At 52.0% G+C, this 26,899-nt stretch overlaps 9 protein-coding genes across 9 annotated transcripts; 3 read left to right on the forward strand and 6 right to left on the reverse strand.

Annotated features, from left to right (window-relative positions):
* Positions 1–203: 203 nt before the first annotated feature.
* Positions 204–2,462, forward strand: HMPREF1120_00560 (uncharacterized protein; the record flags this gene model as incomplete). The annotated part of the gene is made up of 3 exons (XM_009154559.1): positions 204–767; positions 818–999; positions 1,127–2,462. 3 exons carry the CDS (start codon positions 204–206, stop codon positions 2,460–2,462), a joined length of 2,082 nt encoding a protein of 693 aa, XP_009152807.1.
* Positions 2,463–2,573: 111 nt separating this feature from the next.
* HMPREF1120_00561 (uncharacterized protein) lies at positions 2,574–7,445 on the reverse strand. The gene is made up of 3 exons (XM_009154560.1): positions 6,248–7,445; positions 2,807–6,200; positions 2,574–2,688 (listed from the first exon to the last, which is right to left on the reverse strand). Exons 1-2 carry the CDS (start codon positions 6,667–6,669, stop codon positions 3,239–3,241), a joined length of 3,384 nt encoding a protein of 1,127 aa, XP_009152808.1. The 5' UTR covers positions 6,670–7,445; the 3' UTR covers positions 2,574–2,688; positions 2,807–3,238.
* Positions 7,446–7,818: 373 nt separating this feature from the next.
* HMPREF1120_00562 (uncharacterized protein) lies at positions 7,819–8,205 on the forward strand (the record flags this gene model as incomplete). Its single annotated transcript, XM_009154561.1, has 2 exons — positions 7,819–8,046; positions 8,131–8,205. The coding sequence occupies 2 exons, from the start codon at positions 7,819–7,821 to the stop codon at positions 8,203–8,205; spliced, it is 303 nt and encodes a 100-aa protein (XP_009152809.1).
* Positions 8,206–8,550: 345 nt separating this feature from the next.
* On the reverse strand, positions 8,551–10,782 carry HMPREF1120_00563 (glycylpeptide N-tetradecanoyltransferase). Its single transcript, XM_009154562.1, has 2 exons — positions 9,152–10,782; positions 8,551–9,085 (listed from the first exon to the last, which is right to left on the reverse strand). The coding sequence occupies exons 1-2, from the start codon at positions 10,613–10,615 to the stop codon at positions 8,888–8,890; spliced, it is 1,662 nt and encodes a 553-aa protein (XP_009152810.1). The 5' UTR covers positions 10,616–10,782; the 3' UTR covers positions 8,551–8,887.
* A 238-nt stretch (positions 10,783–11,020) lies between these two features.
* On the reverse strand, positions 11,021–12,716 carry HMPREF1120_00564 (uncharacterized protein). The gene has a single exon (XM_009154563.1). It carries the CDS (start codon positions 12,169–12,171, stop codon positions 11,629–11,631), a length of 543 nt encoding a protein of 180 aa, XP_009152811.1. The 5' UTR covers positions 12,172–12,716; the 3' UTR covers positions 11,021–11,628.
* Positions 12,717–13,297: 581 nt separating this feature from the next.
* HMPREF1120_00565 (uncharacterized protein) lies at positions 13,298–14,095 on the forward strand (the record flags this gene model as incomplete). Its single annotated transcript, XM_009154564.1, has 1 exon — positions 13,298–14,095. The coding sequence occupies one exon, from the start codon at positions 13,298–13,300 to the stop codon at positions 14,093–14,095; it is 798 nt and encodes a 265-aa protein (XP_009152812.1).
* On the reverse strand, positions 13,909–19,338 carry HMPREF1120_00566 (DNA excision repair protein ERCC-5). Its single transcript, XM_009154565.1, has one exon. It carries the CDS (start codon positions 19,123–19,125, stop codon positions 15,166–15,168), a length of 3,960 nt encoding a protein of 1,319 aa, XP_009152813.1. The 5' UTR covers positions 19,126–19,338; the 3' UTR covers positions 13,909–15,165.
* Positions 19,339–19,348: 10 nt separating this feature from the next.
* HMPREF1120_00567 (chromatin assembly factor 1 subunit B) lies at positions 19,349–22,524 on the reverse strand. Its single transcript, XM_009154566.1, has 6 exons — positions 21,978–22,524; positions 21,912–21,927; positions 21,757–21,859; positions 21,466–21,702; positions 20,319–21,414; positions 19,349–20,268 (listed from the first exon to the last, which is right to left on the reverse strand). Exons 1-6 carry the CDS (start codon positions 22,079–22,081, stop codon positions 19,632–19,634), a joined length of 2,193 nt encoding a protein of 730 aa, XP_009152814.1. The 5' UTR covers positions 22,082–22,524; the 3' UTR covers positions 19,349–19,631.
* A 555-nt stretch (positions 22,525–23,079) lies between these two features.
* HMPREF1120_00568 (protein phosphatase) lies at positions 23,080–26,504 on the reverse strand. Its single transcript, XM_009154567.1, has 4 exons — positions 26,078–26,504; positions 24,057–25,852; positions 23,857–24,009; positions 23,080–23,803 (listed from the first exon to the last, which is right to left on the reverse strand). The coding sequence occupies exons 2-4, from the start codon at positions 25,533–25,535 to the stop codon at positions 23,774–23,776; spliced, it is 1,662 nt and encodes a 553-aa protein (XP_009152815.1). The 5' UTR covers positions 25,536–25,852; positions 26,078–26,504; the 3' UTR covers positions 23,080–23,773.
* Between the last annotated feature and the right edge of the window lie 395 nt (positions 26,505–26,899).

A 26,899-nucleotide genomic window follows, 5' to 3' on the forward strand; every position in this document is an offset into this window, starting at 1 on the left:
AGGCCTTTTATCTTTTTCCTCGCTACTTCAACGGTAGGTATCTTAGCATAGGATGTTTCTACCTTCATTCCTATTCTGCTCCCATTCGTTTGGGCACAACTCTCGTTGAACATCCTTCGCTTTGCACCTCAGTCTGTCGTCCCGTCATATCATGAGTACACGTTGATTGAGCCCAACTGAGGCTTGGAAACCATCGCAATAAGATGCACTCTCTTCCTGCCGTCTTCGCAAGCCTTTCACTGGCAGTCATCAAGGCGTACGCTCATTCTGAGAGCTATGTCAGTTATGGCGTGCCGTTCCCTGGTCCCCCACAGCCGATTACTCGCAGTCCGACATTTGTCGATGGCACCTGGGTTCACACGTGTCCGCCCGCGCCTACAGTTTTCTTCAACGTTACAGAATATGTACCTGTGAAAGTGACAGTGACGGCCACTGCTTCATTTACAGAAAGGACCACTGCGTCCGTCACCGACACGGCCACTGAAATCCTCACCGATACCACCACAGCATCTTTCACCAACACATCCACCGAGATCCTTACCGCTACTACCATTGAATCTGTCACCAACACGGCCACGGAGCTGCTGACAGACACCACCACAGCCACTGAAGTACTCACTGAACGCTTTACGAACACCACCACCGCATCCTTCACTGCCACTACGACTGCATCTTTTACCGAGACCACGACTACATCCATCACAGAAACAACTACTCGACCTGTAACCATCTACCAGACAATAATATCTACAACAGTCGTCACCACGGTTAGCTTCCTCTGATTCCTGTCGCCAACTAGTTGTACTGACTTCCATAGACTCAAACTGTTACGGAGACGGAGACTTCGACAACAGTGTCGCCGAGTCCTACCACCGCGACTGCTACCGAGAAGCTCCTCGTGTCGACGTTCACGACTGAAGTGACCAGCATCACACTTTGTCCCACAAGAAAGGCCAACCCAACGTACACCGCTTCCGGACCATACCCCACTGACTGGACGTAAGTAACAAAGCTTAGCATCACCTGGCCAGCCGAATAATTCGAATAATCCCTCCTCTTCCAGTCTCCTAAAAGACAATCTATTTTGTCCGACGTAACATTGGAACTAATATACTTTGTTTTCCAGATGGGGCTGTCCTCCCGGCTGGCTGTGCAGGCCGAACCGAACGAACTGCAACTTCGAAGCCGGCCTACCGGACCAGAACTTCTATTGCGCACCCAACGAATGTATCCCGGCTGAGGCGCTAACTCAGCCACTGCAAACATGGAACGCAGACATATACGGAAACGCGACGCCACTGCAGGACCCATCGTTGAAATACCATGCCATCGGCGACTACTTCAACATGAACCCCGAAGATTTCGGCTTGACATATGAGATCTTCATTGTGGACGAAGTGTTCACCGTCACTTCGACCACTCTGCTTCTGCCGGCACCGACACCCACACTCGCGGCGCGGCAGGCTCAAACTAGCGTCCCTGGCGCCTGTTACCCATGGTGCAACAACTGTCTCCTGGAAGCGCAGGCGAGGGGCAAAACGTCAGCGCTGTGCGTGCCAGGTTCGGCGTTCGAAACATCCCTGAATCAATGCGAGCAGTGTATTTCTGTGCATAAGAGCGACAGCTCCGGCAGTTTCGTACAGATTTCACCTCAATTCCAGCAGTTTCTGGACTATTGCGCGCAGTATTCAACCACGGTGGTGACCACGGCTACCACCTCGACAAGCACGGTATCCTCGATTTTGTCCGCGACAGTTACTTCGCAGAGCTCGGTAACGATAGCCACATCGACAGGACAACGCACTTCACTGACGACAGTGGTGGCTACAACCGCAACCACTGAGACACCAACCACTTCAACCACCGAGGTCCTATCTACATCTACTGGTGTCTCCACACTAACCGGGTCCGCGGAATCCTCCCCTGTCATTATACCGACAACCTCATCCCAAACCTTACCTGTAATCACGACGACCACCGCTACGACGGTTCCTACTACCACGTCAGTTATCTCTGAAACACCATCCTCTTCTGCCGCTGCCCAGTCAGTTTATACAACGACCTCGACGGCCATTACGACAATCTACTCTCTGAGCACCATCACCGGCACTCTATGGTCACAAATCACAATCGTCCTCCCCATCTCGGGCAGCAGCACAACCACAGTCTACGGTTCCGATCTGACATCCGGCGGCGCCAGTCTGGTCCTCCCTGAGGCTTCGACGACCAGTTCCTATCTGACCACAATGACCGTGACGCCTGGCAATTTCGGGGCTGACGGAGGTTCGGCCACGCCCACAGCCACCGGCCCGGCAACACCGCAAACCACGAGCCCCGCTCCAGCTGCGCCGTCTGCGTTTCCGGGCTCTGCTTCGCGTCTGAAAGTGACGTCTGGAGATCGATCCTGGCAGACCATGATAATCGGTCTGGCCATAATATATGCGCTTGCACTGGTGTTGTGAGCTCTGGAGTCTAGACATAAGGCTGCTGAACTCGGGCTGGCCAGATACCGGGGAGAATGGAAAATGAGAAGAAAAAGAAATGAAAACTATATGCCAAAACTCTTATATATTATATACCCCCGGAGACAGGGAGACTTCATTTATAGTGTGATCGAGAGAGTACGAAATGTCGGAATGGGAGCTGAAATGGACGGGATGGACGAACGGGTTATGGTATTATCTATATCTATATCACAGGTAATGAATAGATTCGAAAATTATCAGCCGATGAAATCATACTTGTTTGACTTTTCCCAATGGAATGCGTATAGTCGAACTATGTCGTATGATTTAGACAGACATACCTTTCGGCGGCACAGTGTTCGATAAGTCCCATCATCACGTTCGTGTAGATTGAGAGATGAGGAGAATATAGAACTCATACTGTACTTCTCTCCTTGTCAGAGGACATCACCTCATCAGCCCATACTGTATTGTAACGCACGCCGCTTCGATGTCTAAGGAATTTATTCCTCTCCGGCGACCCACGTCCTGTAGAAAGTCGCCAGATGGGAAGATGGCGCTCCATCATGCGTAGCAGAACGAACCTAGATCCGGAAGTGGCGCAACATTACCTGAAAAGTGGACAGTCTCGGGGTCCTATGCCGGACTTACATTTTTTTGTGTCATGGTAGCCAATGCCCATATATATTGTATAAAAAAAGACGGCTAGAAGACCTGTAGGGAGCAACTGCCAGCCCTGCTCCGAAACAAAAGACTTGAAAGAGCACCAACAATCAGCTGCATATCCCAGACTGCCGCTCTGCCATCGGCTTGTTCAAATATCTGGCAATACTCGCGAACGCTGACAATGCCCTTCGATCTCGGTAGAAATCGAACACGTAAGGCGATGCATCGACCCGTGTACCCTTCAGACAGACCCTCTCGACATAGTAGCATTGGCAACGCAGTGATTCCGTTTCAACAGGTTCGTAGATTCCCGGGTCGGCCGAGGAAGTCTTGGGTGAAGGCAATACGGAAAGCGCTCGCATCGTTCGACCCCACAAACTCTGGTTCTTGTTTCGTCGGAGTAATGCTTGGATGGCCTCCCGGTTCGGCGGTTCGACGAAGTCGACGAATTGCTGTAGCGTTAAGGAAAACAGAGCACCCTCATCCCCATCCTGTAAAGGTCGCTCACTCCTTGAGAGCAAGAAAAAAACATCCTTGTCCGCACCGTGTGTGAGGCACTGTTCCAACACCAAGAACGGATCGAGGAAGTGGAAGTCCGGATCAAAAGACCCGTAAAGCGTGCATGAAACCAGTCTAGCGAGGTAGACCATCCACATGCTTACGACAGTGGGCGGACTAAGCTTAAAGCTTAAAACATCCGCCGAGTCGTTTGGATTTGCACCAGCTTCCAGCAGGAAACGCGCGAGTTCCGGATTTCTATGCATGGCAGGGAAGAGTAAATTGAATCGACTGAAATGTTGCAACCGGCTGCCGTTTGTCTGAATCCTGGCTTTCACATATGGATTGAAAACGGGCCCATAAATTGCCACTAATTGGAGATAGGAAACTTGAAGCCAGGGTTGACCCTTCCCCTGGCAGCACCACATCCATGTGCTAGTCCTCGGCAGCACCAGCATGCCAGTTTCGACCACAACTTCCTCTCGTTGAGATCGCTTGTAACTTTCAAGCACGTTATTCAGTTCGGCAACAATCAGGATAACGGTGGACTGACTGATCTGGCCGCGGTCTGCCGCGCGACCCAAGTCCCGGAGAATAGAAGTGAGCTCGTGAAGATAATCGAAATTTGCAGCTAGGAGGCATGTATCTGGATCATATCTTGGGGTCGCCCTCACAAATTTAAACTGCGCCAACCGTAACCGAAAATGGTCTTCGACTGGGTTAAAGCTTGGTATTCGAGATTGTATTTTGTCCAGTATCCGATTTTGGGCCAAATAATCTGGAACGCTGCGGTGAAAGAATTGGACAGAATAGGCGAAATAAGGCTGACCATACGTCCTACTGGGGACTACCTCGAGCAGCCCTTTTGACAAGCCTTGAAGGCGGCGACGCGCTGTTTCGTGATGTTTTCTGATTTCTGTGTCGCAGTATGCTTGGAATGGCAAATCGAAGGGAAAGCCGGGGCGGTCCAGGTCTTCCAGCCAGAGGCAGAAAAGGGTGTTCGAGATAGGGTAGCCACACCCGGCAAGAAGCAACAGCTTATCCGACTCCTTGCGGTCTGCTGGATTCACTGATCCGAGAAGCTGCTCGAACAGTTTTTCCAGATCTTTTGGCGTTGTTGCCATTCTTTCTCTTAGCGCTTTATGGGAATATTGAAGTCCTGCACCTTCGAGAAGAGACCGCGCAACGAGTCTGGCCCACAAGAACACACCGTCCGCAGCAGATACAATTTCTCGGACCAGTTCCGCATATATATCACGAATCCACTCGAAGTTTGTGTCTTGCTCAAATTTGTCGGTTGCGAACCGATGAATATCACTACGGGTCAACTCGTGGAGTCGTATTCTGTGAGATGCATCCCCGGAAAATGTCTGCATAAACTCTGTATGAGGACGACTGCTTACACAGAACTTGACATCGGTCGAACTTGCCCATCGCTGAATCTTCTGGGCAAGTTCCCAATGCTGAGGACTATCGCCCTCATATTCATCTAGACCATCGATGAAGAAGCAAAACCGATGTTCTGGGAAAGAATGTGTCTCAATCAGGACGTTAAAGGCCGCTTCGAGCTCAGGAAAGCGTAGTGAAGGACCATCAAAATCGGTGAAGGTCCCCGAGCCCCTCAACGGATCAGGAAACACTTGTGGGATGAGTTCCGGGCACTGTTTCAGAACCTCGAATAAAAGTGATCGGTAGAGCCCCTCCAGGGACATTTGAACCTTGTCGCCAGATTTCCAAAAGAAAAACTGACAGAAAACAAGTTTCTTCCCATCAGCCCAAGCCCGAAGCTTGTCTCTAACACGGTCATGGTGCGATAGGAATTTCATCATAGTCGACTTTCCGGACCCTGCCTTGCCGGAAATGTGAAAGACCCCATGGCCGGACTGAAGCCAGGTGAGAAAGAAGCTGCGGCTTTGATTGCGTTGCCATATTTCCCAACCTTCCCAAAACGCTGCTTCGTTCACATTGTTAGATGACGCTGTAGAGAGGCCACTGTAACTCGAGCGTGCCGTCGTGGGCGCGCTTAGTTCGGAACCGCGACCGCTATGGCCGTCCTTTCCAGCGCTTGGGTTGTTGCTTTGCAAAACCCTGGTGTGCTGACCAGGAGACCATCCTCCCAGTTCAGTTGTTTCCGGGTCAGGGGGAGGGCTTGGGTCGCGTCTTTTCAAGCTCACGTCATCCAGCTCGTAGACATCCTCGCCAAATTCAGATTCTGTATTTGCCTCAACTAGCCAGGAAAATGTCCCATCTGAGGCATTTACAACAGAATCCTCCCGGGTGTACATAGAACTGAAATAGAGGCGACGAAGAACTTGAGTCTCCGAAGGCATGTCTCTCGCTGTCTTTAGGAGCTCGGCCAGTGAGGAGCGGATCTCTGCCAGTGTAGTGGCCGTGCTAGAGTCGGCGACACGTGCGCTATCACGGACCGTCTGGCCCTGTTGCGATAGCTTTTGCAAGGCCTCCCGCACGTCATCTCGTAGTTTGCCGAGCTGGTCGGCTCTCTGGGCACCGACCTTCGAACGGTCCTGTTGGATGGTGTCTAGTTGGGTTTTGATGGTTGATTGCTCGTCACTAGTCGTGAGGTCAGTAAACTTCTAGCATATGTGTTCGTCGCATACTTGAACATGAAAATGAGGCGCAGGATGAACTCGGAGCGATACTTATCCAGCCTCTGCTCGATTGATGCAATCTCTGACCGTTTCCAGACACTCTTCACTCCCACTTTGATGTTCCTCCATTTCGACCTTTTCTCCCCATGCTGAAGCTTCCCCAGTAGCTGTAAGAGCTCCGCTGACAATACCGAGCACTTTTTTGCCAGGTCACAAAGAGCCTTCGAATGTTTGTTGTCTGTATGGTGTTCTTGAGTGAGATATCCAGTCACTTCCACCAGATCGCCGACCACGATCGCGATGTGAGCATTTTCAATAGTAGCTCCAGTTGCCGAGTTGTATACCTCGAAAATGTCCTTCAGGACCCTGCCGGAGATATCAATAAAGCTGAGGATATTGCTCGCTAGCCCGATCGCGCTGAGTGGATCCATTGAAACTAGAGTAGAGCTCCTGTGAGAGCAGCTGAGCTGCTGGCCGAACTTTCAAGGTGGGAAGTTGGGAACTCTGTCGATTAAACGACCATCCTAACTATTGACCAGCATGAAGGAAATTGGACCGTCAGCTGATAATAAGATGCGGTGTAGGTTGAAGAAGGAAAATGAGGTGGCATAGGAAATTGAAGTGGGGAAAGCCAGAAAACGTAGGAGGATTTCAGATCAGCCGCATATTGGACTCAGCAGGGTGGGAAAGGCATTGTGCTTTGGCCGTATCTGTAGACGCCTTGCATGGTTTAGACACCTAGGTTTCTACAATCGCTGGAGGGCGGCTGTGTCAAGCCTCAGGAAGTCGTCCGACCCCTGGTATGCTCAGGAAAGTGCCGGCTGTGCATAGACCGCGGCCTCAGAGTGGTGCGACCGGACCTGCGAGGTTGCCCAACAGCTTGGCCTTGTGAGCCTAGAGTAAGCCTCTCTGCACCAGAATCAGTCTCCCCTCATTATTTGGCTGTTGATGACACCTTTGATTGGAAGGGAGGAGGCAACGCATTGTTACTCCTGGTCCAGTGAGGCGCTGGGAGGCGCAGTGGGAAGTAGGGGAGCGGTAGTTCTTCAGCTACAGTCTCAACGCAGTACGATGGTGCCATCTAGAATGTGTCTGAGCGGTTGAAGGTTCGCTGACCCTTGCTAGGTACAGCAGTTGCCTGCTGCCAGTGGCATCGGTCACGGTGGCATTGACTGTTGGTGATGGTGATAGCCAGACTCCAGGTAGGCGGATCCAAGATTGACCGCCGAGCACAAAGGTTCCGTCGTATATTTTTGTATCACGTGCACCTGGATTCTACGGCGGGCTTCTCGAGTGGCAGTAGCAGTTTGATCCGGTGCTTTTCCAATCACGAGCAAGCGCACGACTGCAGCAGCGACGTCCCTGTCGACATTCAACCTCGAGCAAAGCCATTCCATTCACCATATCGCCGCTGCTCACTGTCATCGATTTCAGACATCATCCTCGGCTCGAAGTAGACTTTTAAGTCTCGGGCGGTCAGACTACGTACCTACGCATCGACACACTGCAAAATCACCTTGTCCGCGACCTTGTGAAACCGTCCTCAAGTTTGAACCGTTCTGCCATTGCGAGCGGCCAAAATGTTACAAGCCGTCTTCTCCACGCGCTTGACGTTCGCGCGCTCTATCCTACCTCAAATCCGGCTCTATACCAGCTCGGTATCGCGGTCGTCCCTATACAATGTCGGCACATCGATACGAAGCTCGCAGGGACTACAACGACTCTCGCTTCCGGCGGCCCCGCTGGCAATGCAAGTCCGGGGAATGAAGACACGGTCATCGGTAAAGAGATTATGTGAATGCTGCAAAGTATGTATTTCCGCCAACCCGCACCATCCAGAGTCAACCCATAGCTTTGGGGCCTTTTGCTAACGAAACGCTCCTCACAAACAGGCCGTCCGCCGCAAGAACCGCGTCTTCATCATCTGCGATAAGAACCCGAAGCACAAGCAACGTCAGGGGAAATAATATGTCAGCATCCAATCACATGGGTCGTCAGTTTGAGATCACACATTGGAAATTTAATTTCGCAGCCGTCTCCGCTCCTTCCCTACACCGCGCTTAGGGATGCCGAGAAGTCCAAATCGTCTTCATCCGAACCAGACTTATGCTGCACTTACCTTCGAGCCGGCCGGCGCTGACCGCGACTTTCACTTCGAACGAATCCAGCGGATTGGATACCAGTCTAATCCCGAGTGTGTGCAGTATCCCACGCCGTTCCTCGAGAAATCGTTCATCGCAAGCAGAGCGGACGCTCACTCTCTTGTACACACAGATCAAAAATACGCATGACGTGGAGTTAAGAGTCTGGAACTCCGAATACACTACTGTTTGATGGCTGGGTGGAATTGTTTATACCCTTGACAGAACGACGTTCATGTACAGTACAAAAACAAGGCTGGGAAGAGTTTGGCATTTTACTGGACGACCAAGTGGGTTTCTTTGAATAAAGGAACACGATTACATTTTCAGCCATTTTGCATTGTGCATTGTGTTTTGCTGACTGTTTCTGCCGCTTGGTGACCGTGTCTCCTGCCCGTTCTGTAGCGAGAGTCGGGCCTTGGTCTTGAAACAAGCCGGCATGCATTCCACACTACCTAGGGATGAATCAAACGCTTTGGCTTTTGTCGCTCAAACACTAGGACAGTATCTACAAGAGCACGATTCCTATGCCTCCCCTCTTGGATTCGTCCGGCAAATTCTTTGCGTTGATACCTCCGTTGATAGGCTTCGTTCTCCAATTGTAAAGGTAATGGTGCAAGTGTCCATCGCCGGCGCCGAATTTCAACTGTTCCAGGAACAGGGGATTGTCGTGCAAAGTCAGGGCATTGAAGACATCGAATTTGGCCTGTTTGGGCATTTGTTAGCAAGAAAAGAAAACATATCATCAGACTGAAGAACGAATAGGACTCACCTTCTTTGCTTCGATGAGCAGGTCCTGGATCAAGTGCAGCAATCTCTCCTTCAAGCCCTTCTCCTTTGGATTGAAAGCGTGTTCGGTGGCATAGTAGTAGAGATAGGCGGCACGGATTTTGTCGTGTTTCTTGCTCATTTCACCAATGACACTGCTCTCGAGACAATAGAAGCTGGTAAAGTCGGTGATTTTGCCGTCGTCGTTCTTCACAACAAAGGACCAGACGACCTGGTCTTCAGGTTTCTGTCTGTTGATGAACCAATGCTCGACCTCGTCCCTGGTGAACTCCTGGGCAAGATCGAATCTCTTCAAGTAGCGCGAGAGCAGATCATGCACGGCATCGACGTCCTTGTCCTGCATGACGCGCCATCCGGGCGTGCTGGTGTTGGGCGGCAGTTGATTGCGAGCAACCATCTTGGCTGGTGTGCTGTTAGGCGGCAGCGGAGAGAAGCCAACCTCATACAACTTCAACCAGTCCAAACTGCGGTGGTAATAGCGACAGCTTCCGACGGGTGTAGGCAGGACGACGCCCGCGGTGTAGATTGCTTGGTAGACACCGTCCAGGTTGCATCTGCGGGTGATTTCCTTAATGAGCACGGGTGCCAGACGACGCGACCGCAGCTTCTTGTGCACACACATGAAGTTGATCTCGACGACGTCCACTACATGTTCTCGTATGCGTAGTTTGATCGGGATGCCGAAGATGCTGGCTACCAGGAGTCGACTGGGCCCCTTGGCGCGCACTCCGATGTGCCAGCTTTTCTTCCAGCCTGGCGACTTGAGTGCCCAGTCGAGAAACACGGCCGAGTAGTTGAAGCGGAACATGGCGTGGTCGTCCTCGACGTAGTGCTGCGAGAGGAGCTTGTAGACTTCCTTGATCTCGCCTTCGTTGGTCATATCCAGTTCTACCCATTCGTACCCTTCTGGCAGAGGCGCGGCCTCCTTGGGCACCATTTCGGGTGTGACGTCTTTGATCGGACCGTCGGGTTTGTCTTCGAGTTTCTCATCGAACTTGGGCACGGGCTGCGTGCCCCAGAACTTGTATGATGCCATGTCTTTTTGGTTCTTGCCGTTGAGAGAGAGTCCGCTCAGAAGTTGTGACACGTCCATCTTCTTAAGAATCTCCGACGCCTTTTCCGGAGGGATCCCGGCCAATTCACCTTTCAGTGAAGGGTTCATATCTAGCAGTTTCTTGACTGCTTCATCGCTTGACTTTGGGTTGGATTTGGATGAAGAGGACTCCGCGGCGGCGTCTGAGGATGTCGATGATTTCTCCCCTTTCAGAGCAGATACCAGTTTTGCCTTCTTGGACTTCTTCTTCTTCTTTTTGCCCTTTCCGTCCGTGCTTGTGCCGGGATCTTGTGATCCTTCCGCGCTTGCGTGGGTTTCTTCTTCGCCCTCCGATTCTGACTCTGCGGGTAACTGTGCCTCAAGCGGGGCTCCCTCAGGATGCGACTCGGCCATAGTGATGGTAGGAAAAGTCGTCGCGTATTAGAGGTGCTGTGCTGTCTGTATGCGTCTAGACTATCTACAGTACGTCGCGTGCAATAGTAAGTAAGCTGGACTAAGTAAGTTCAAATGTACTGTGATGGGGCTGAGGCTGCGGACATAATATTCCTAGCATGATGGTGGAACGCGAGTTGTCTGAAACTCCGCACACGTCAACTGTACCTATTTCCTTGTCAACCACTGCTGTGCTGCATGGCACCCTGGTTTATGGTCTCCCACCATATTCACCACAGTATTACTAGGTTCAGGTTGTATACTACAAGTATACTTCAACTCACAGTCATTGTTCATTGCTGTAGCTTGTCTACAGTTAATGTCTTGTCAACGACATTTAGCGGTCAAATGCACCGTATCTAGCGGTAGAGTAACAGACCAGGTACGGTGCCCTGGGATAAACATCTGCTTGACATGGTGTGCTCCTACAGTTGACTGATATTTCTTCGTCAACCTGAATCCTAATCGACGATTGACTCGACCTGAATTAGCTCACAGCATCTTTTAGGCTGCCGTCAATCTAGAAGCTGCGGAACAGCAGACCGTAGTATTTACCCCTGCATACCATAGCAGACCTTCAGCGGAAGCCGAACGCTTGACATCAACAGCGCTTAAGATGAGGTTCTGCAAACATCTGCACTTCAGAAGCCGTGGGTAGGAAAATGGCAAGGCATTATTGGTCCCGCACCAATACCCTTCTCCGTCATGTCTCTGGGACATTCTGTAGTAATCTAGCTGGGAAGCTAGAGCTGCACTCGGCAACACTGGTCGTATCCGTAGCCCAACAACTGTCATAGGTTTCCGCTTATAGCCAGCCGCAGACAGAAACCGCGCATGAGCCCTGCTCTTGTGGGTATAGGCAAAGTCGTATCATCAACTGAAACTCAAGGAACCCATACAGATGATATAACGTGCTTAGGAGGAGAAGTGGACAAGTTCAACGATCTCGATGGTCATAAAACAGGAGAACTCAATTATCTTGCGGACATACGCTGTAGTGAGGGCAAAAAGCAAAAGCACAGCTCAAATAACTCGTACAGTGCGTCTAGCTGGCGCATATCGGCAAAAACAGACGAAGAATTCTCGGCTGATTCTGACGTGTTTGTGCATGATCGATTCGGCGTGAAGCTCAGAGTGGAAAGAGAAACTGAAAGCAGTATCATAGTAGAATTCATCAGAAATGGCAAAAACTTTTCCAGGAACCCCTCTGCAATGGGGGTCCTGGTAAGTGAAACCGTCGAGGTTTTTCCGATTCGGGAGGAGAGCCGGCGGGGCTGGGGAGGGGACGGTAAGCACAGGGAATCGAGGTCTTGACGCCTTCTGGCCGATGCCAGTTTGAAACCCAGACAAGACCTGGATCTGAAAGCTCGGGAGGAGGGGGACACTGTTCGATTGAACGAATAGACTGAATGGCTATTGCGGGAATCGAACAGGAGTCTCGGTCGCCCAGTGAATTGAGAGCCAAGCTGAACCAACTGAGCCACAGAGGCCAGTTTTGCTAGGCTCCCAAAGCACATGGGGGTCTTTGCGTTGAGGAATAATTCTGGACCTTTAAAATATATCCTCTTGTTTTTTCGGCCAGGGGGTCCCAGTGGATATTCCGGGTAGCAGGGGGCTTTGCCTTGCTCTTATACCTTCACCTACCATAGTAGCCACTATCACCTCTAATAGGGCACCGAAACAAGACTTTTCAAGAATAATCAGCGCCGATCGGCACGTATCCCATGGATCATCGCCCGGAAGGTTATTTCAATGCTTGGTTCCAATTCAACTCCCTGTGATATCACCTAGGTATCCATGCAAAACAGACATACAGATCATGCCGTCTAGATGCTGAGGCGATGAGTTTGCCCCGTTTTGCACATCTCTCCGTGCCAGACTGCTCCGAGCATTTCGGCCGGGGATGAATGCTTACAGCTTCGATGCGAGAAGGGCCCCCTGCCTTACGACGGCACCAAAGATACCCATACCCATACGCTGAGCGGGCAGACATAATATGACGGATTGGAGGCTACTTGCCTCGCTCTGATCGAGTCCGAGCCAGCGTTCTGGACATTCGCACCCATATCACTCAAGACGACATTTTCAAGAGACGTTGAATTACAGTGCTGTAAGATCAAACCGTGGTTATCTAATCTCTGGGCATTGACATCTATCAACTTCACGACCAATCAGAAACTGCAGCCCTGGACTGGTGGTCAACAAGAAACTGTGAAGTTGAACGGGTGCTCGAATAACTGTAGTACTTCAATTGGCAATTTCTTCCGGCAATTTTCCCTGTCTTGATATACGAGACTTGCTGTAAGTCACCAGTAGATTATCCTTTCCAGCAGGACATAGGATCCCACGGTATGGACTGTGAATGCGCAAGGGAAGTTCAGGACGTGGTTGACTAAGCACTTAGTCATACGAATGCTTGGCGAGTTAGAAGTTGACTTCTCCGCACGCGTCTCCCCTCATTGTCATTCTGCACACTGGCAGCCAGTGACGGTGCCACTGGACGATCTCCAGATCCGCATGTGCATTTCCCCAGACTCGCCTCAACTCCGATGAACCGAATCTCGAAGTGAAGTCGGACATTCCCACAACATCAACTTTGCACGCTTGCTCCGCGTCGCCTCGGCGGCGGAAGTAAGACGCCCCATGGCCGGCGCGAGCGGTATCGGTGCCTCTTTTAAGCTGGTGAGCCACGCCGTAGAACCGGAACCAAACCCCGCAAGCTATTTTGCGGATTTGGCTGCGTCGACGGACTGGGACGGGGACGGGGACGATACAATCATATACCACCTTCGTTCACGGATAATTCGAAGACAAGATCCGGCTAATCCTTCTGTATCCCTTCCTCGGTTTGAGTCTGTTGCTCGACCACTATCAGTCCCTGCGGAAGGAACCGAATTCTTTATTCCTCTTTCAATTCTCAATCAGACTGTCGTGTCACCTCAAAATGGCTCCGCCTTGCTCCAACTCCCGCCCGAAGTTCTCACTCTCGTCCTAGAACAAGTCAAAATCCCATACTTTCAAGTCTGCTTTGCCTTGACTTGTAAGGCCATGGGTCGAGTCGCAAGCAGCAAGGGTGTGTTGTCACCATGGCGCGGTTATCGAGACAAGGACGGTCTGTTTCGCCTATTGCAGAGGAACCACTACATACCACAGAGACTGAGATTGTGTCGGGCTTGTTTCCGCTTCCTGCCATGGAACGACAACTACTGGACCCTAAAGATGGAAAGTCCCGAGTTCGACGACATGAAAGGAAACTGGACTGATATTCTCAACTGGTTCGACCCCAAGTCGTACTTGCAACACCGATGCCCTCACTGTTGCAACGAAGGGTACACCAGCTACATAGCCGAGAGTAGTTACGCCGAGGACACTGAGAACAAGGGTGCCGACGATAGACGGTTGATGTGTCCGCAGTTGCATCGCCGAATGGGCAGACCCTGAATCACGGCTACCGGATCCTGCAAAATCCTGCTCCAACACTCCTCAGAGTTGATTTCTTGCTCTGGAAAGCTCATGGGGCTAGCATACGGCTCTCCCAGGCTGCCGGTCATCCCCCCTTTGGTGCCTCAGGTGCCGACCAAAGGTCGCGCAAAACCGCTTGCTCTGGTGTCTCCCTTGTCCTGTCTGTGTTTTTCACCCTGGAATTCATTGAACCTACGATTCTTACCTCCAACAATTGCTGCCGGGGGTAGTATGATGTTCCCATCTAGAGTTAAAGGTTCGAAAGCGAGCAGAATGTCTAGCTCGGCTCGAACATGATTTCGAGCACAACCACGGTCCACAAAGCGGACCCATTCGGACACAAGAACCACTCGAGCCGAACGATCACCGGCGACCCTTCCAATGTCCGATCACAACTCCAACACCAGCAGCCTCCTATCCCGCACTTAGTTCTGTGTATGGGAGGCGCAGATCTGCTTGACATGCAGATGCGGCCCGAACGAGGCTGAACTCTCCACACCCGAGAAACCTTTGACAATCGCTATACAACGGAGACTTACTGGATGCTGGGGGTCTCTCCGCAGAATAGCACTCTGAGGAACGTCATGCTTTCATATCCCGGACCACATGGAGTCACAGGAAGCAGTTGGACACACTTCAGGCTGCCCATCCACCCGGTTCGTTCACCCCTGCTCCGACGAATAACAATGTGGACTGACAGCCAGCTGCACTTTGCCAGACATTCAACCGCGAAGTCGAGCTCTCTCGCAACCGACCACCATCAGATGGATCGACGATAACCATATTGAACTGGCCTGCTGGCTGGGCATGTTTCACCTGGAATCGCAACAGAAAAGCAAGACGGGATGGAGGTACTAAGTGCTTAGCAACCTGATGCTATAGGAAGGACAAGGGCAAGAAAGGTCAAGACAACACGCATGCCTCAACTCAGGACTTCATGTCATGCTCACCACCATCCATCTTCGTCAACGTGCTTCAAACCGATGATGGCTCGTTATCCACATTCTCTCTTGCCCTTGGTGCAAAACCACAATCCACTCCCTTTGACTTCATGCAGGATTATAATCACGATCGTCTTCATCATCACCACCACCATCCTCATCATCAGCATCGTCATCATCAACCACCCTCCGTTTCCTCTTCTTCTCCGCCTCCCCTCTCAACCTCTTAAAAGCATTCTTCATACGTCCAGACTCCTTGCCCGTCCGATTCCTAGGCGCCATAGCCTCGGCATTATTACCTGGACCTTCACCTCCGACTGCCAGTTGACCAGCACCCCCTTTAGCACCCCCTTTGGCACCACCACCACCACCAGGTGCAGCCCCAACACCCACGCCACCACTAAAAAACCTCGTAATATTACTCTGCGTACCCTCCACATCTCGTCTATTCATATCCCTAATAACCGGCACTAGAACCTCATCCGTCCTTTCTTGAGACCACCCAATCGTAGCCATCAGGAACCCCCTCAATTTATCCAAATCCGGAACCCCCCACTGAAACGGCTCCGGATTCGAATCGACCTCCGGCTTGAGATACGCCTCATCGACCCTCTTATCCGGAAAATTAGGCGGCAAAAACAACCTCTTCTGCACCGTCTTTCGAAATTTCCTCCGAAACGGAGTCGTAAGTTGATCTTCGAGATCCTGCGGTCGCCCCAGCTGGACTTGATCGCACCAAGCCTTAAACTCATCCAGACTCTCAAAATCCGTAAGAATCTCAAGAGCTGTCACAGGTCCGATTCCAGGAATGCCCTCGGTATAATCACTGCCCAGGAGATGGGCAAAACTAATCAGTCGCCGACGATCGAGCAGAAACTCCTTCTCGAGATCAGAGGCAAGATAACATTCGACAAATTTGGCCGCGTTGAACATGTTCTTGTAGATCCTGGTGCCGCCAAAAAGAAAAATGTCCGAGTCGTCAGTCACGATCCCGTCGACTAGGCCTAGACGGACGAGTTCTGCACATTGCGCTTCGGCTTCCATGGGTGCAGTGATGTAGGGGAGGCCAAATAGACGTAAAAGGGCCTGGCATTCTTGGACCATGACTTGTGTGACATCGTCGGCGTCGCGACGGTCCTTTTTTTGTTGGTTTCGTAGTTGTTTGAGTTCGTTCTCGTAGTCGCGGATTGCTTGCTCCGATGTCCTTTGGTTGTGTAGGGATGAGGCGAAGCGCGCGTGTTCTTCAGCTTCGATTGCGAGTTGGCGCATTAGTTCTTCTTCAGACTCGGAGAGATATTCGAATTCTTCTTCTTCGGCAGCTGCGGCAGCCTCGGCAGATTGGACGACAGAGTCTCGTTGTTGTTCGACTGTTGATGAAAATGTCGTTGCTTCCTGGTCAAAAGACGCCTTTGCCGCTTGGCTGCTTCCGTTGCGTCCACGAAAAGAGTCGTACGATGCTTCCGCCGCCGCTGCAGTAGCAGCAGGTTCCATGTCCACATCTTCAAAGGCTTCGCCCTCGTCATCGTCATCGTTTTCGTCTGCATCAGCAGCTGCAGTTTGTTCCTTGGCTAGTTCAGAAGGCTGAGAAAGAACGCGTTCTCGAGTCTCCTCATCCTCTACAGTCCCGAGTGATCCCGGGCTCTCCGGTTGTCCATGCTCCGATTCACTCCAGTCAATTTCCTCAAAGTCACTTTCCGGTGCCTCTGCAGGACCAGGGTTCTGCACGGGAGGTTGCTTGGGAATATAGTCAGGTACTGCAGAAGGTTGCGGGGGTTCAGCTTGGGCCTTTTCCGCGACGTCTCCCATTGAAGGCTCGTCGTGTTCATTTTCCGCGGCGATCTGTCGTGCTAGTTCGTACCGCTTCTCGCGCTCTTCCTCGCGCTTTTGCCGCTCAGCATCCTCTTCGCTGCCTATGCCATCCCTTTCCGCCAACTCAGGCTGACTTGGACTAGCTGGTTCGTCGCCTGCCTCCTGAGAAGGTGCCACTTCCTCAACTTCGCTTTCTTGGTCCACATCCACATCCACGTCCACCGGGTTTTCAAGTGAGCCTTTGTCTTCCTCGGCTTCGAGATCAATGATTTCCTTTATGTCGCGGCGGATGGTTTCCCTTAGATCAGCAAGATCTCCCCTAGACGCTGTTAGATTCTGCTCATCCTCGTCTTGCCGTTCGGGAGAATGCTTGAGGTCTTTGGTGGTCGGGGCGGCATCGAACCATGAAGGCATAGGCTGAGGCGGTCGGTCTTTGCGAAAAGCATCATCACCGAGGTTTCTGTCAAAGCCCCCGGACAAATCCTCCTCGATTTTCTTGGACTTTTTCTTGCCTAGTAGAGACTGCCCAAGATTCAACGATTCAAAGGGCAGAGGTCCATCGAACTTGGGCAATTCTGCAGCAGGCATGGATAATGCAGGTCCAGCATCTCTGTCTCTGACATTGGTCTTGCCTTGGTGTTTCGACCGCCTAGACTCCGCTAAGGCAGCCTGTAGATCGAAGCCGTCATCTTGATCGGAATCTTCACCCGCCGCTCCCTCATTCGCAACAAATCCTCCCCCAACGCCGGCACCGGTAACTGCATCGTCTGACGGTTGCTCCAACGACATCGCAATTGCTTTCTGTAAGTCGTCATTGTCATCATCTTCGTGAGCATGCTCTAGAGGTAGAACATCTTCAAACAAGGCGTCGATGTCCTCGTCATCATCTTCCCGCGTCTTCTCTTCCGGCACGAAGAGCGTGTCATCATTTCCCTCCTCACGACCAGGAGCGGTAGCAGCGCCAGCGGCCTCTCCGGGAGGAGGAGGAGGTGCCGGACGGGCCTGCGGAAAACTTGCAGCAGCCTTTCGCGCGTCATACACGGCTTTTCGTTTCTTCGCAATCTCCTCGACAGCATTACTGGCAGTGGTCCCAGCATACAGACCGTCATCATCGGGATGTTTCCTCTTGCGCCGCCAGGCCTTTGGGATGCGATTCAACCCTTCAATAGCGACGTCTTCGAACTCATCTTCTTCCGCCGACTCTGTATTCAAATCGACCGACTTCTCTTCGTCTTCGAGATCGATTGCATTTTCCTTCCGAGTGCCTTGTTTATTCGACACCACGCCCAGAGCCCAGCCGCCGTCGACACCTTCATTCTTGACCAGAATATACTCTTTGCCCTTCTCACCAGCGATCCTGCCGCCCTGGTTGAGAAAGTCCTCGGCCATGCCATTGATATGCATTAGTCTCTGCGTGAGTTCATTGCGCTCCTTGACCCTCTCGATCTGGAACTTGGAGAAGGCCATGCGGTCGGGAAACATGCCGTCGAGCTGTTCTTTCGAATATCCCATACGGAGCCTGGAGCGCAACCGCGCGGCGTTGAGGATATTGTACCGATCGCCCGCGGGGAGGGACAAGAAAAACGGGCTTTCAAAGTCGATCTTGCTGAAGTCATATAGATTGATGTCTTCGCCGCTGTGGAATTGCCGAGCATACTCCTCCAGTTCGGCCTGCGACATGATCCGCGGGTCGTTGGGCGCTCCGAGGCTCTCGAGACTGACGTCCAGGTCGGGCAGATGGTACTGGTCCTTTTTCCTGAACTGGCGTCCGGCCTGTCTTTCTTTTTGCGTCATGCCGATTTCATCCACGTACACCAGCTCTTGGTCGGCCGGCAACTCTTCTTCCTCCGGTGTGCGTTCTTTTGCTCCTCCCGCCCGTGCCTTTCTTCTCTTTTCTTCCTCCTCCGCCGCCCGGGCAACTTGTACCGCAAGCAATTTGCCCGCCGTCCGCGCCGCATCTTCTCGTCGTCCTTCTCGCCGTCGCGCCCTTTTTCGTATCGTCTCGCGCTTGAGTATCGGCGCCCCGCCGTCAAACACAAACACCGGCTTGATCCCGTAGTAGAGCAATTTGCAGATCCGCCGGAAAAATCCTACCACATGACTGTTCCTCAGTGCATTTCCCTCCTTGTCACGCACCGCTTTAAGGAACTGGTAGATCCAGATCGAGGCGTCGACAGCAAGCCGCTTGCGATTAAGCGATGCCAGTTGAGTCGGTCGCGCAGTTGGCGCAACCACAGTCCAGAGTCCTGTAACACCCATAATGAACGTGGCGCGTCAAGACACGGCACACTACAACGTTAGCAACGAACCGCTGGGGTCTCATCACTGGTCCTACGGGCCAAATACCCAGGGTTGCCCATCAAATAGTCTGGATTAGAACATTGCAGCCTCTTGACAAGTCGATGGAACCGGCCGGTAAACTCGGTTTCTCGGAGCCGGCAGCCTGATGCACGTCATATACGCGAGATCACGTGGAACGAGGCTTCGGTGTACCCTCTACTGCAAACCATCCACAATCATCTCCAATCCACAGAATATTCAACCCGTGTCTTATTTCGGTATAATGTTATTATTGTGCTTATTCCTATCAAAGGCTCATGCTCGTGGCTGGAACTTGACGTTATCCCCTCTCCAGCCTTCCCTTTGTTGATGTAATCCCAACGCCATGCTATCGTCAATTCGCCAGCCTGCCAGCCAGCTCGAATCAAAACAAATTCCCCGGAAGAATAGATAATGTACAAAGTACAGCTCGTTTTGCAGAAACCCTACGACTTTTCATCCGTCTTTGGCACCTCCGCCGAGCCCGCTGGAGCAACAAGAGTGGGCGCTATTCTTCGTCTCTTGGATTTACCCTCCTCTTTCTCGCTCTCACTTGTCGTGCCAACATCACGTTTTCCTAGAATTGTACCGCTAATTGAGCTTGTGGCAGAATGTTGTCCTCCCTGTATGCTTGCCGGTGTTTGAGGCGGTGTGGTCATGGGAGGTATACCCACAAGTGGACCCGAGTTGGCGGCCGTGACCAATGGAACATGCCCCATGGTCGGAGTGGCGTTGCTGGCAAGGCCAGAAGTCTGTATAGATGCCATCGTTGCTATCGAAGATTGAGAGTTCGACCGGGCAGGGCTTCCAGGACGAATGATGAACGGGGCTGGAGACGGAATCGAGGGTGGTGCAGGGACCGGGGATGCTTTTGTCAAAGAGGGAGAAGCTGCCGCAGTGGGTGTCGGTATGGGTGTGGAATTGGAAGATGCTGTCGGCAAAGGAATCGAAGTAGAAACGATGGGATGATTGTAGGTTGGGCGAGGTCCGGTATAGACCTGGCCTAATTCACCGGGCGTGAAAGCCAATGTTGAGCAGTAACCGTCCGTGGATGACATCAGCAACGTAAGTCCATCGTTCGACCTTCAATAGACTGTTAGCCACGTCAACCAGGGGCGGGGGTCGACTCTTACCATGTCAGGTCGGTAAAGGCGGCATAGTGAAGATTACTCACTACGCACAGAGGCGTGGTTTGCTGCGTGTCATACACGAACACCGCATCTTGAGTTGCAACCGCATAGATAATCCTGTAGGGCAGCGAGAATGCTGGAGGGGGAGCAGAGTTGGCAGATTCGTTCTCCACCGCGGGCTTTGGTGATGGAGCAGCCATCGATTCTGGGGCGGAGGTTGCGGTGGACAGTGAGGCGGGTTGCTTGGACGTTGAAGTGCTTTGCGGAACGATAGGATCTGGAAGCAAGGGGATCTCTTCACTGGCGGACGACGTGTCGATGGTGATATGGTTGGTTGGCTTGCTGGTCGAACGTAACGTGTAGAGAACAGGAGAACATTTGACAGCAACCGAAGGCTTCTTGTGGCCTGGTAAATGCGCTACTGGAGGCTTGTTGAACCCGGCACGGGTGTAGATGTAGACTGTATTGGAGACATCTTCCGCGGTTTTGGTGGGGTCTCCAGTGGTCGGAAAAGCCGTCTTATAGTGACCGGCTGGTGTAAACAGCAGACTTCCATCTGGAGAAAATGTGAGTCTTCGGAAAAAGGAGGTCATCGTCTCGTTGTGGTATATGTTGGTATTCTTCACGGCCAGTCCCATTGCGGCATTCAGGCTGGGCGAAGAAATTTCGGGCCTTACTGCAGGAAGCGGTAGTGTGGGCGCTGGGGAAGCAGAGCGACGGAAGGACGGCGAAGAACCAAAGGATGACCGTCGACTAGCAGTCAGCATTGGGGGATCCATCGGAAGAGCTGTCGTCAGGGGAGTGCCGGGGTTCGACGGGGCTGGAGAGACAATTGCAAGATTGTTGGCGCTTGCATTAGATGCTCGGTGCGGTAAATCAGGTGGAGGAGCCGGGCTATGGGAAGAGATGCGTCGGCCGGGCAAATCCATCTTGTTAAACTTCCCATGTGTAGACAACGTTGGAGTGCCGTCCTTGAGCTTAAGAGCGTAGATATGCACTGAACGGTCGGACGATTGTGTTGCAATGAACTCATTAAGAGGATCCCATGCCACACCCTGCACAAAATGGTTGTGTTCTGCTATCTGGCGGATCATGGTACCTATGGGAATTAGCCCAAGTCCTGTTTCGACACGGCACGATGTGAACAAACCGGTATGTGCGCTGAAGATTCGGGCAGTATTGTCAACTCCTCCTGTTATGAAGTACTGCCCGTCGGGGGACCAAGCCAAATCATATATTTCTGCTCCGCTGGAGGTCCGGCACATGTGCTTGATCCTCCATGTTTCTTTGTCGTCGGCATGTTCTTCTGTCAAGGTAGCCATGGAGGACTCGGAGGGAACCCATAACAGCACATTCCCGTCATCGCCGGCAGAAGCAAGCATCTCGCCTGCAGTCATGGTCAGAACTCGTCCAAAGCTCTTTACTCCACATGCTGACTGACCTTTGGGACAAAACCGGACAACATTGACAGGCTGTGTATGTCTTGTGAGGGTAGACAAATACGTGACTTTCCTCTCTTCTCCTTGAGCTTCGATGCTCCATAACTTCGCAGAACGTCAGTTAAAGGTGTATGTAGACAGTAACAGTGGATCGTACTCTAACATTGTTGTCACTGCGGTTTCGTTAGTTGCATGAAAGATCTCAGGGCATGGAAGAACTCACTTCCCAGCAGTTGCTAGCCGCCCTTTGCCATGAGGATCGAAATGCACAGAATATATGGGTGCACTTTCATTGTGCCAGCTGATAAGAAGAGGAGCGGCTTTCATGATGGCATCGGAAACTGGCCGTTCAGACCTCTCTGTAGTACTTTCAAAATCGCAGCAAGGGACTTCGATATAGGACGACGAGGTGTTCTGACAACAGAGTCAAGATGGCTTTCGGGCTCTTTCTTAGAAGGAGAAGGCAAGCGGCACGCTTCGAAGCGGAGAGGAGGTCGGTGCGGTGCTCCGGTCAGGTACAGCACTGCAGTATCTCGAAGGTTGCGGGCAGGTGTTCGTACTAGTACCAGTAGTCGCCGGTATACAAAGGTGGGAGGGTAGAAAGCAAGCGTTCGTAATCCATGCACCAGATAAGCAGAAGCATTGATCGCTGCAGTAGTCAATCTTGAGAAGGATGCAGGAACAACATTCGAAACTGAGTTCAAAATTGGTTGTTGCAGAAGCAATAGAGCGTAATAGTCCGTCGAGATGCTGAGAGGGTGCAGGTGGAGAGGGCAACCACTGCAGTGGCAGTCAATGCTAGCACTGTGTTTGGTGGTGCACAGTAGCGGTGTTCCAGCTCCCGCCGCTACTACTGGCCGCCGCGTTGCTTGCTACTGCGCTTACATTTTACCGCTACCTACCTAGGTAGGAAGCACTACAGGTATTTACCTGTATGATTGCGCCTACCAACAGCTTGCAACCTAGGTAGTTTACCTATAACTGCAGCTACAGGCTATCATAAACTTGAACGCTAGTAGTAACAGTTGGAAATCAACCAGACTCGTCGCGTCCAGCGGTTGCTCCATGCCTACCCGGGTAAGTCCTCACTGTATCGTCGCCCACGCGACAATGACGCGCCGACGGCTCGCACTTAAGGATTCCTCCCTTGCGGCCCTGAGATTAGCACGCGCCTAGTAGTACAGTACTTCTACTAACTAGGCTGGTAGTACACTTCCCGTCAACCTGGTTCAAGGATGGGGAGCCTGAACCTGAACGACTTGAAGAACTTGACTACACCTTGCCACTGCCGCCAGCTCGCACCTCCCGGCCTCAGACAAAATCGGCGTCTTGTTTCAAGTTTATCAATTGAACCTTTCATTCATCCTCACTGCTGAAAACTGCAAGAGCACATCAGATCTCAAAGTTAGGAAGAGGGCATCGCCAACAAAGTGGCATACTAGAGCAGGGGATTTCTCCTCAGGGACTTCCTGGCAACAGTGCCTGGTTCATAAAGTGAGTTTTGTACGTGCTGCTGCGCCACGATCTGTTCCATCTTCATCGCATCACTATTGCTCGTCGTCTTGCGACCTGGAAGCACTGCACAGCACAGCTAAGGTACCCGTTCTCCTTCCGTCCAACTCGTACAATTCATATCGAGGAAGCAATAATACACTCCAGGCACAAAGCCCACCACCAGCTGGTTCGTTTCAACTCCATCCGAGTCTGATTCATCTCCGAAAGTTCAGTTGTTGTTCAAGACATGCTTCTCCGGTACCCCTACCACTTCGCTGTTCGGCCCAATCGGCCAGCAGAACGCCAAACCTACGCCGGAGGAGCTCACTGTGAGCACTTATCAACAAAAACGCGATCAAGTCACCACCACAGCCTGCAAAGTCGGCTGTAGACCTGCGCCATCCACTGGGACTTTGCTTCGTGAGCAGTCGGCTTCGACTGGCCGCAGCCCTCAACGGTCGAACATAATGAAGACACCCTTGACAGCACCGATTGCTGTAGTTGCTTTTTGTCTGGGCCAGATTTTTAGTAACTTTGAGCAGATACTTGTGCAGGCTAGAATCAACTGTCAGCCTTGAATCAGTCTTGAAGATCGGAACATCACATACCGGGCTGTTGAGCATATTTTGTCGAGCGTTCCTGCCCCTCTTAATATGACTCTTCAGGGCACTGGAGTCAAGAGGCTTCAATAGTTCGAAGCTGCACAACAGATTGCTGGAGACTGACATGACAGCACCCCAATTGTCAAACTCACCGCAGTACTTGACACATCGTTAGTCAGATCCGTATGGAGAAGGGTGCAGCTTACATTGGGAGCGGAGAAGACTGTAACAAGCAATCGATCATTGAAAAATTCATAACCATCTTCCACCACCATGTGTGCGCGGCAGACCAAGTCGAAATCATGCCGGGCAAGAAAGTCCACAATCACCTTCTTGCCAAAACAGTAGCTCACTCCCCGTTCGTTGGAGTCCCAGTCCTGATCCATATCTGCCGGATCACTCCATAACAGATCGTTGAGCAGACCGTAATCGGGAACATCCGTGGGGCGGGCAATTTGTCGAATGTCGTCCATATGAGACAGACTGGGTGACAGACCGCCGTGGACACAGAAGATCTTGTCTGCCACAATGGCAGCGATCGGGAGACAGTTGAAGGTATCGATGAACGTCTTCCAAATCTTGATGTTGCATCGTCGTTTACATTCATCATAAAACCCGTACACCCGCGTCACATTCGCACATTCATGGTTGCCGCGGAGGATGAAGAAGTTCTCGGGATATTTCAGCTTATAGCAGAATAACAAGAGGATCGTCTCCAAAGATTGCTTTCCCCGATCCACGTAGTCCCCCAGAAAGAGAAAGTTGGCAGTTGGCGGGAAGCCGCACATTTCGAATAGGCGGATGAGGTCGTTGTATTGGCCGTGAATATCGCCCACAATCTTGACCGGGGCGTTCAGTTCCAGCAGCGCCGGCTGCGACAGCAGAACTTCCCGCACAGCCATACAAACGGCGGTAATTTCGGCGTTCTTCAGGCACACAGCCTTGGTGACCTTAGTACTATATCCTGCGTCGAGGAGCCGTGATATCATATCATCCAAGTCCATATCGTTCACATCTCCAATCGCCATACTCTGGCCAGGTGATGCTCCGCCGGGCAAATCCGCCAGCTTGGCGCGGAGTGAGGCTTTCGTTTCGGGCGTTCGAGGGTTGATTTGGTTTTCGCGTTTCACCAAGATGGACTCTCCTGCCTTCTGAGTCGACGAGTGAATGTGAGCCTGATGAGGTGCTTCGTCAGAGACCGCCCCCACCTCTCCAGTCCGCTGCGCACGGTCTACCGATTTGTGGCCTTTGCCAACAGACTTGGACTGAGTTGGCGATGGCGGTCGAGCGGGCGTGGCAGTCCCTGGGGACGGGATATCATCGTTATCCGTAGGCGATGTGGGAGATTCTACCAGCGGCGCGCTTGCGGCCCTCTCTTTCGTGGCACGAGAGGAGCCTGACCGGCCACTCGCGATCGAACTCGCATCTCCTCTGTCTGTATTTGAACCCTCCAGACCCGCCAGAGCAGAGCCTGAGGCTCGCGGACTATCGTTTGTCTTTTCATCTCCCGAACTCTTGATTTTGCTCCTGATAGAAGAACGGATCGACCTCGAAGTACTCTCCTTGGTGTCGGATCTGGATATGGAGGGGTATTGTTGCAGGCTGTCAGGTACGAGACTGGAGGAAGAATTACTCTTTATTGGGGTTTTAGATCCATCGCTGCTTTTCGACTGTTGTTGGCCCATTGAATATTTGCAGCACACGAGAATGAAGACAGTGAAACGAGGTTGTGGACGGTTTGAAAGATGTCAAGGCGGTTTAAGAAGTGGAATAAGCAGTTGCTTTGAGGAATGCGTTTTGGCGGCTGGTCGACGAGCTCCTGGCAGGAGCACACGCGTCGTATGCTCAGGTCAGATCAGCTTGTAACCGGTTCAGATATCGCAAGGCGGTTTGGATTTGATGTCTGTCTGCTTCGGATAGAACTAGAGGTCCGGCTGGCCACCCAGATTGCTTGACCATGGGAGGTGTTGTGTTTGTGCGGGAGGTAGTTCTTTGTTTTCGCCTGCCAGAGAAAGAAAGGTCAGCCGTTAGTAAGGCAGTGACTCGTCCAAAGAGGCGAGTCAGCTGAATTATGCACAGTACTAGTAGTAGCAGTGTCTTTGATAATTCGGGAGTGAGCGATTTGTAGCGGAGAGGCTACCGTGGAGCCAGATGGCGCATGGGGTTCGCGGTGAAACAGGGTTGCGTCACTGGCGGAAGCGCAGGAGATCTGAGTGAGAGAACTGACCTGGCAATGCAGGGCGGAAAGTGCTGGTACTGCAAGAGAGACGGCTTAGATGCAAGTGGAATGAAATGGGAGCAACAACACAGGGCTGGTGTTGATGGATAGTAGGATAGTAAAAGATGAGAAGGCGAGTATGTAAAATAAATCATCAGTCAGTCGAGACAAACGCAGTCACTGGTGGTAGAGGTCGGTAGCGGTGATGGTCAGGTAAGGTTGTTAGGTAGTGTGATGCAGTGCAGCGTTGGTGATGGGGTTGATGCGTCAATCCCGAGCGCGTCCAACCACACTGCGCACACGCAGGCAGCGAGAGCGCCACTGATAACCTGGAAGACAACGCTGGCGAGATTATAGAGCTTAAGGTGCCTAAAAAACACAGGTGCACAGAACCCTGCATAAGGCCATTGGGGGCGCCTTCAGCATTGTTTGGGGGCATTGTTCAGCCGGTACCGGGGCCGAGAGGGCTAGGGAGGCCTAAGGAAAGCCCGGAGCTTAAAAAGGCGTCTATTTGGCAAAGGCTTCTTTAGGCTCCTTAGGCCGCTGGGAGCTCTCGTTAGCTTAAATCTACCTAGGTACATCCACTCCGGACGTGTCGCTTTTGACGTGAACCGCAGTGGAAGTTCAGCTTCCCAAAGCTTCCCAATGGCATCTGGGAGCCTAGACCTCCTTGGCAGCCAAGCCCCGAGGAGCCCGAGACACTCCCAAGGCCCGAAGTCCCGCCTTCGCCCGCCGCTGCCGCATCCTGTCCAGCAGCTTGAATCAGCCAGCGGCGATTCTATCCGACGGGCCTCCTTTGCCCCAAGCACCGCGGACAGATAGTACTACTAC

Source organism: Exophiala dermatitidis (genome assembly GCF_000230625.1).
Source record: "Exophiala dermatitidis NIH/UT8656 unplaced genomic scaffold supercont1.1, whole genome shotgun sequence".
NCBI lineage: Eukaryota > Fungi > Ascomycota > Eurotiomycetes > Chaetothyriales > Herpotrichiellaceae > Exophiala > Exophiala dermatitidis.

Coding starts and splice junctions, on each gene's coding strand:
- HMPREF1120_00561 (XM_009154560.1), bottom strand. CDS start 6,669: ATGGATCCACTCAGCGCGATCGGGCTAGCGAGCAATATCCTCAGCTTT. Junction 6,201..6,247: donor CGCCTCATTTTCATGTTCAA/GTATGCGACGAA, acceptor CCTCACGACTAG/TGACGAGCAATCAACCATCA.
- HMPREF1120_00563 (XM_009154562.1), bottom strand. CDS start 10,615: ATGGCCGAGTCGCATCCTGAGGGAGCCCCGCTTGAGGCACAGTTACCC. Junction 9,086..9,151: donor TGCTCATCGAAGCAAAGAAG/GTGAGTCCTATT, acceptor ATGCCCAAACAG/GCCAAATTCGATGTCTTCAA.
- HMPREF1120_00564 (XM_009154563.1), bottom strand. CDS start 12,171: ATGTGCTTTGGGAGCCTAGCAAAACTGGCCTCTGTGGCTCAGTTGGTT.
- HMPREF1120_00566 (XM_009154565.1), bottom strand. CDS start 19,125: ATGGGTGTTACAGGACTCTGGACTGTGGTTGCGCCAACTGCGCGACCG.
- HMPREF1120_00567 (XM_009154566.1), bottom strand. CDS start 22,081: ATGAAAGCCGCTCCTCTTCTTATCAGCTGGCACAATGAAAGTGCACCC. Junction 21,703..21,756: donor TGTCCGGTTTTGTCCCAAAG/GTCAGTCAGCAT, acceptor CCATGACTGCAG/GCGAGATGCTTGCTTCTGCC. Junction 21,415..21,465: donor AATCTTCAGCGCACATACCG/GTTTGTTCACAT, acceptor TAATTCCCATAG/GTACCATGATCCGCCAGATA.
- HMPREF1120_00568 (XM_009154567.1), bottom strand. CDS start 25,535: ATGGGCCAACAACAGTCGAAAAGCAGCGATGGATCTAAAACCCCAATA. Junction 24,010..24,056: donor CAGTCTTCTCCGCTCCCAAT/GTAAGCTGCACC, acceptor CGATGTGTCAAG/TACTGCGGTGAGTTTGACAA. Junction 23,804..23,856: donor AAAATATGCTCAACAGCCCG/GTATGTGATGTT, acceptor AGTTGATTCTAG/CCTGCACAAGTATCTGCTCA.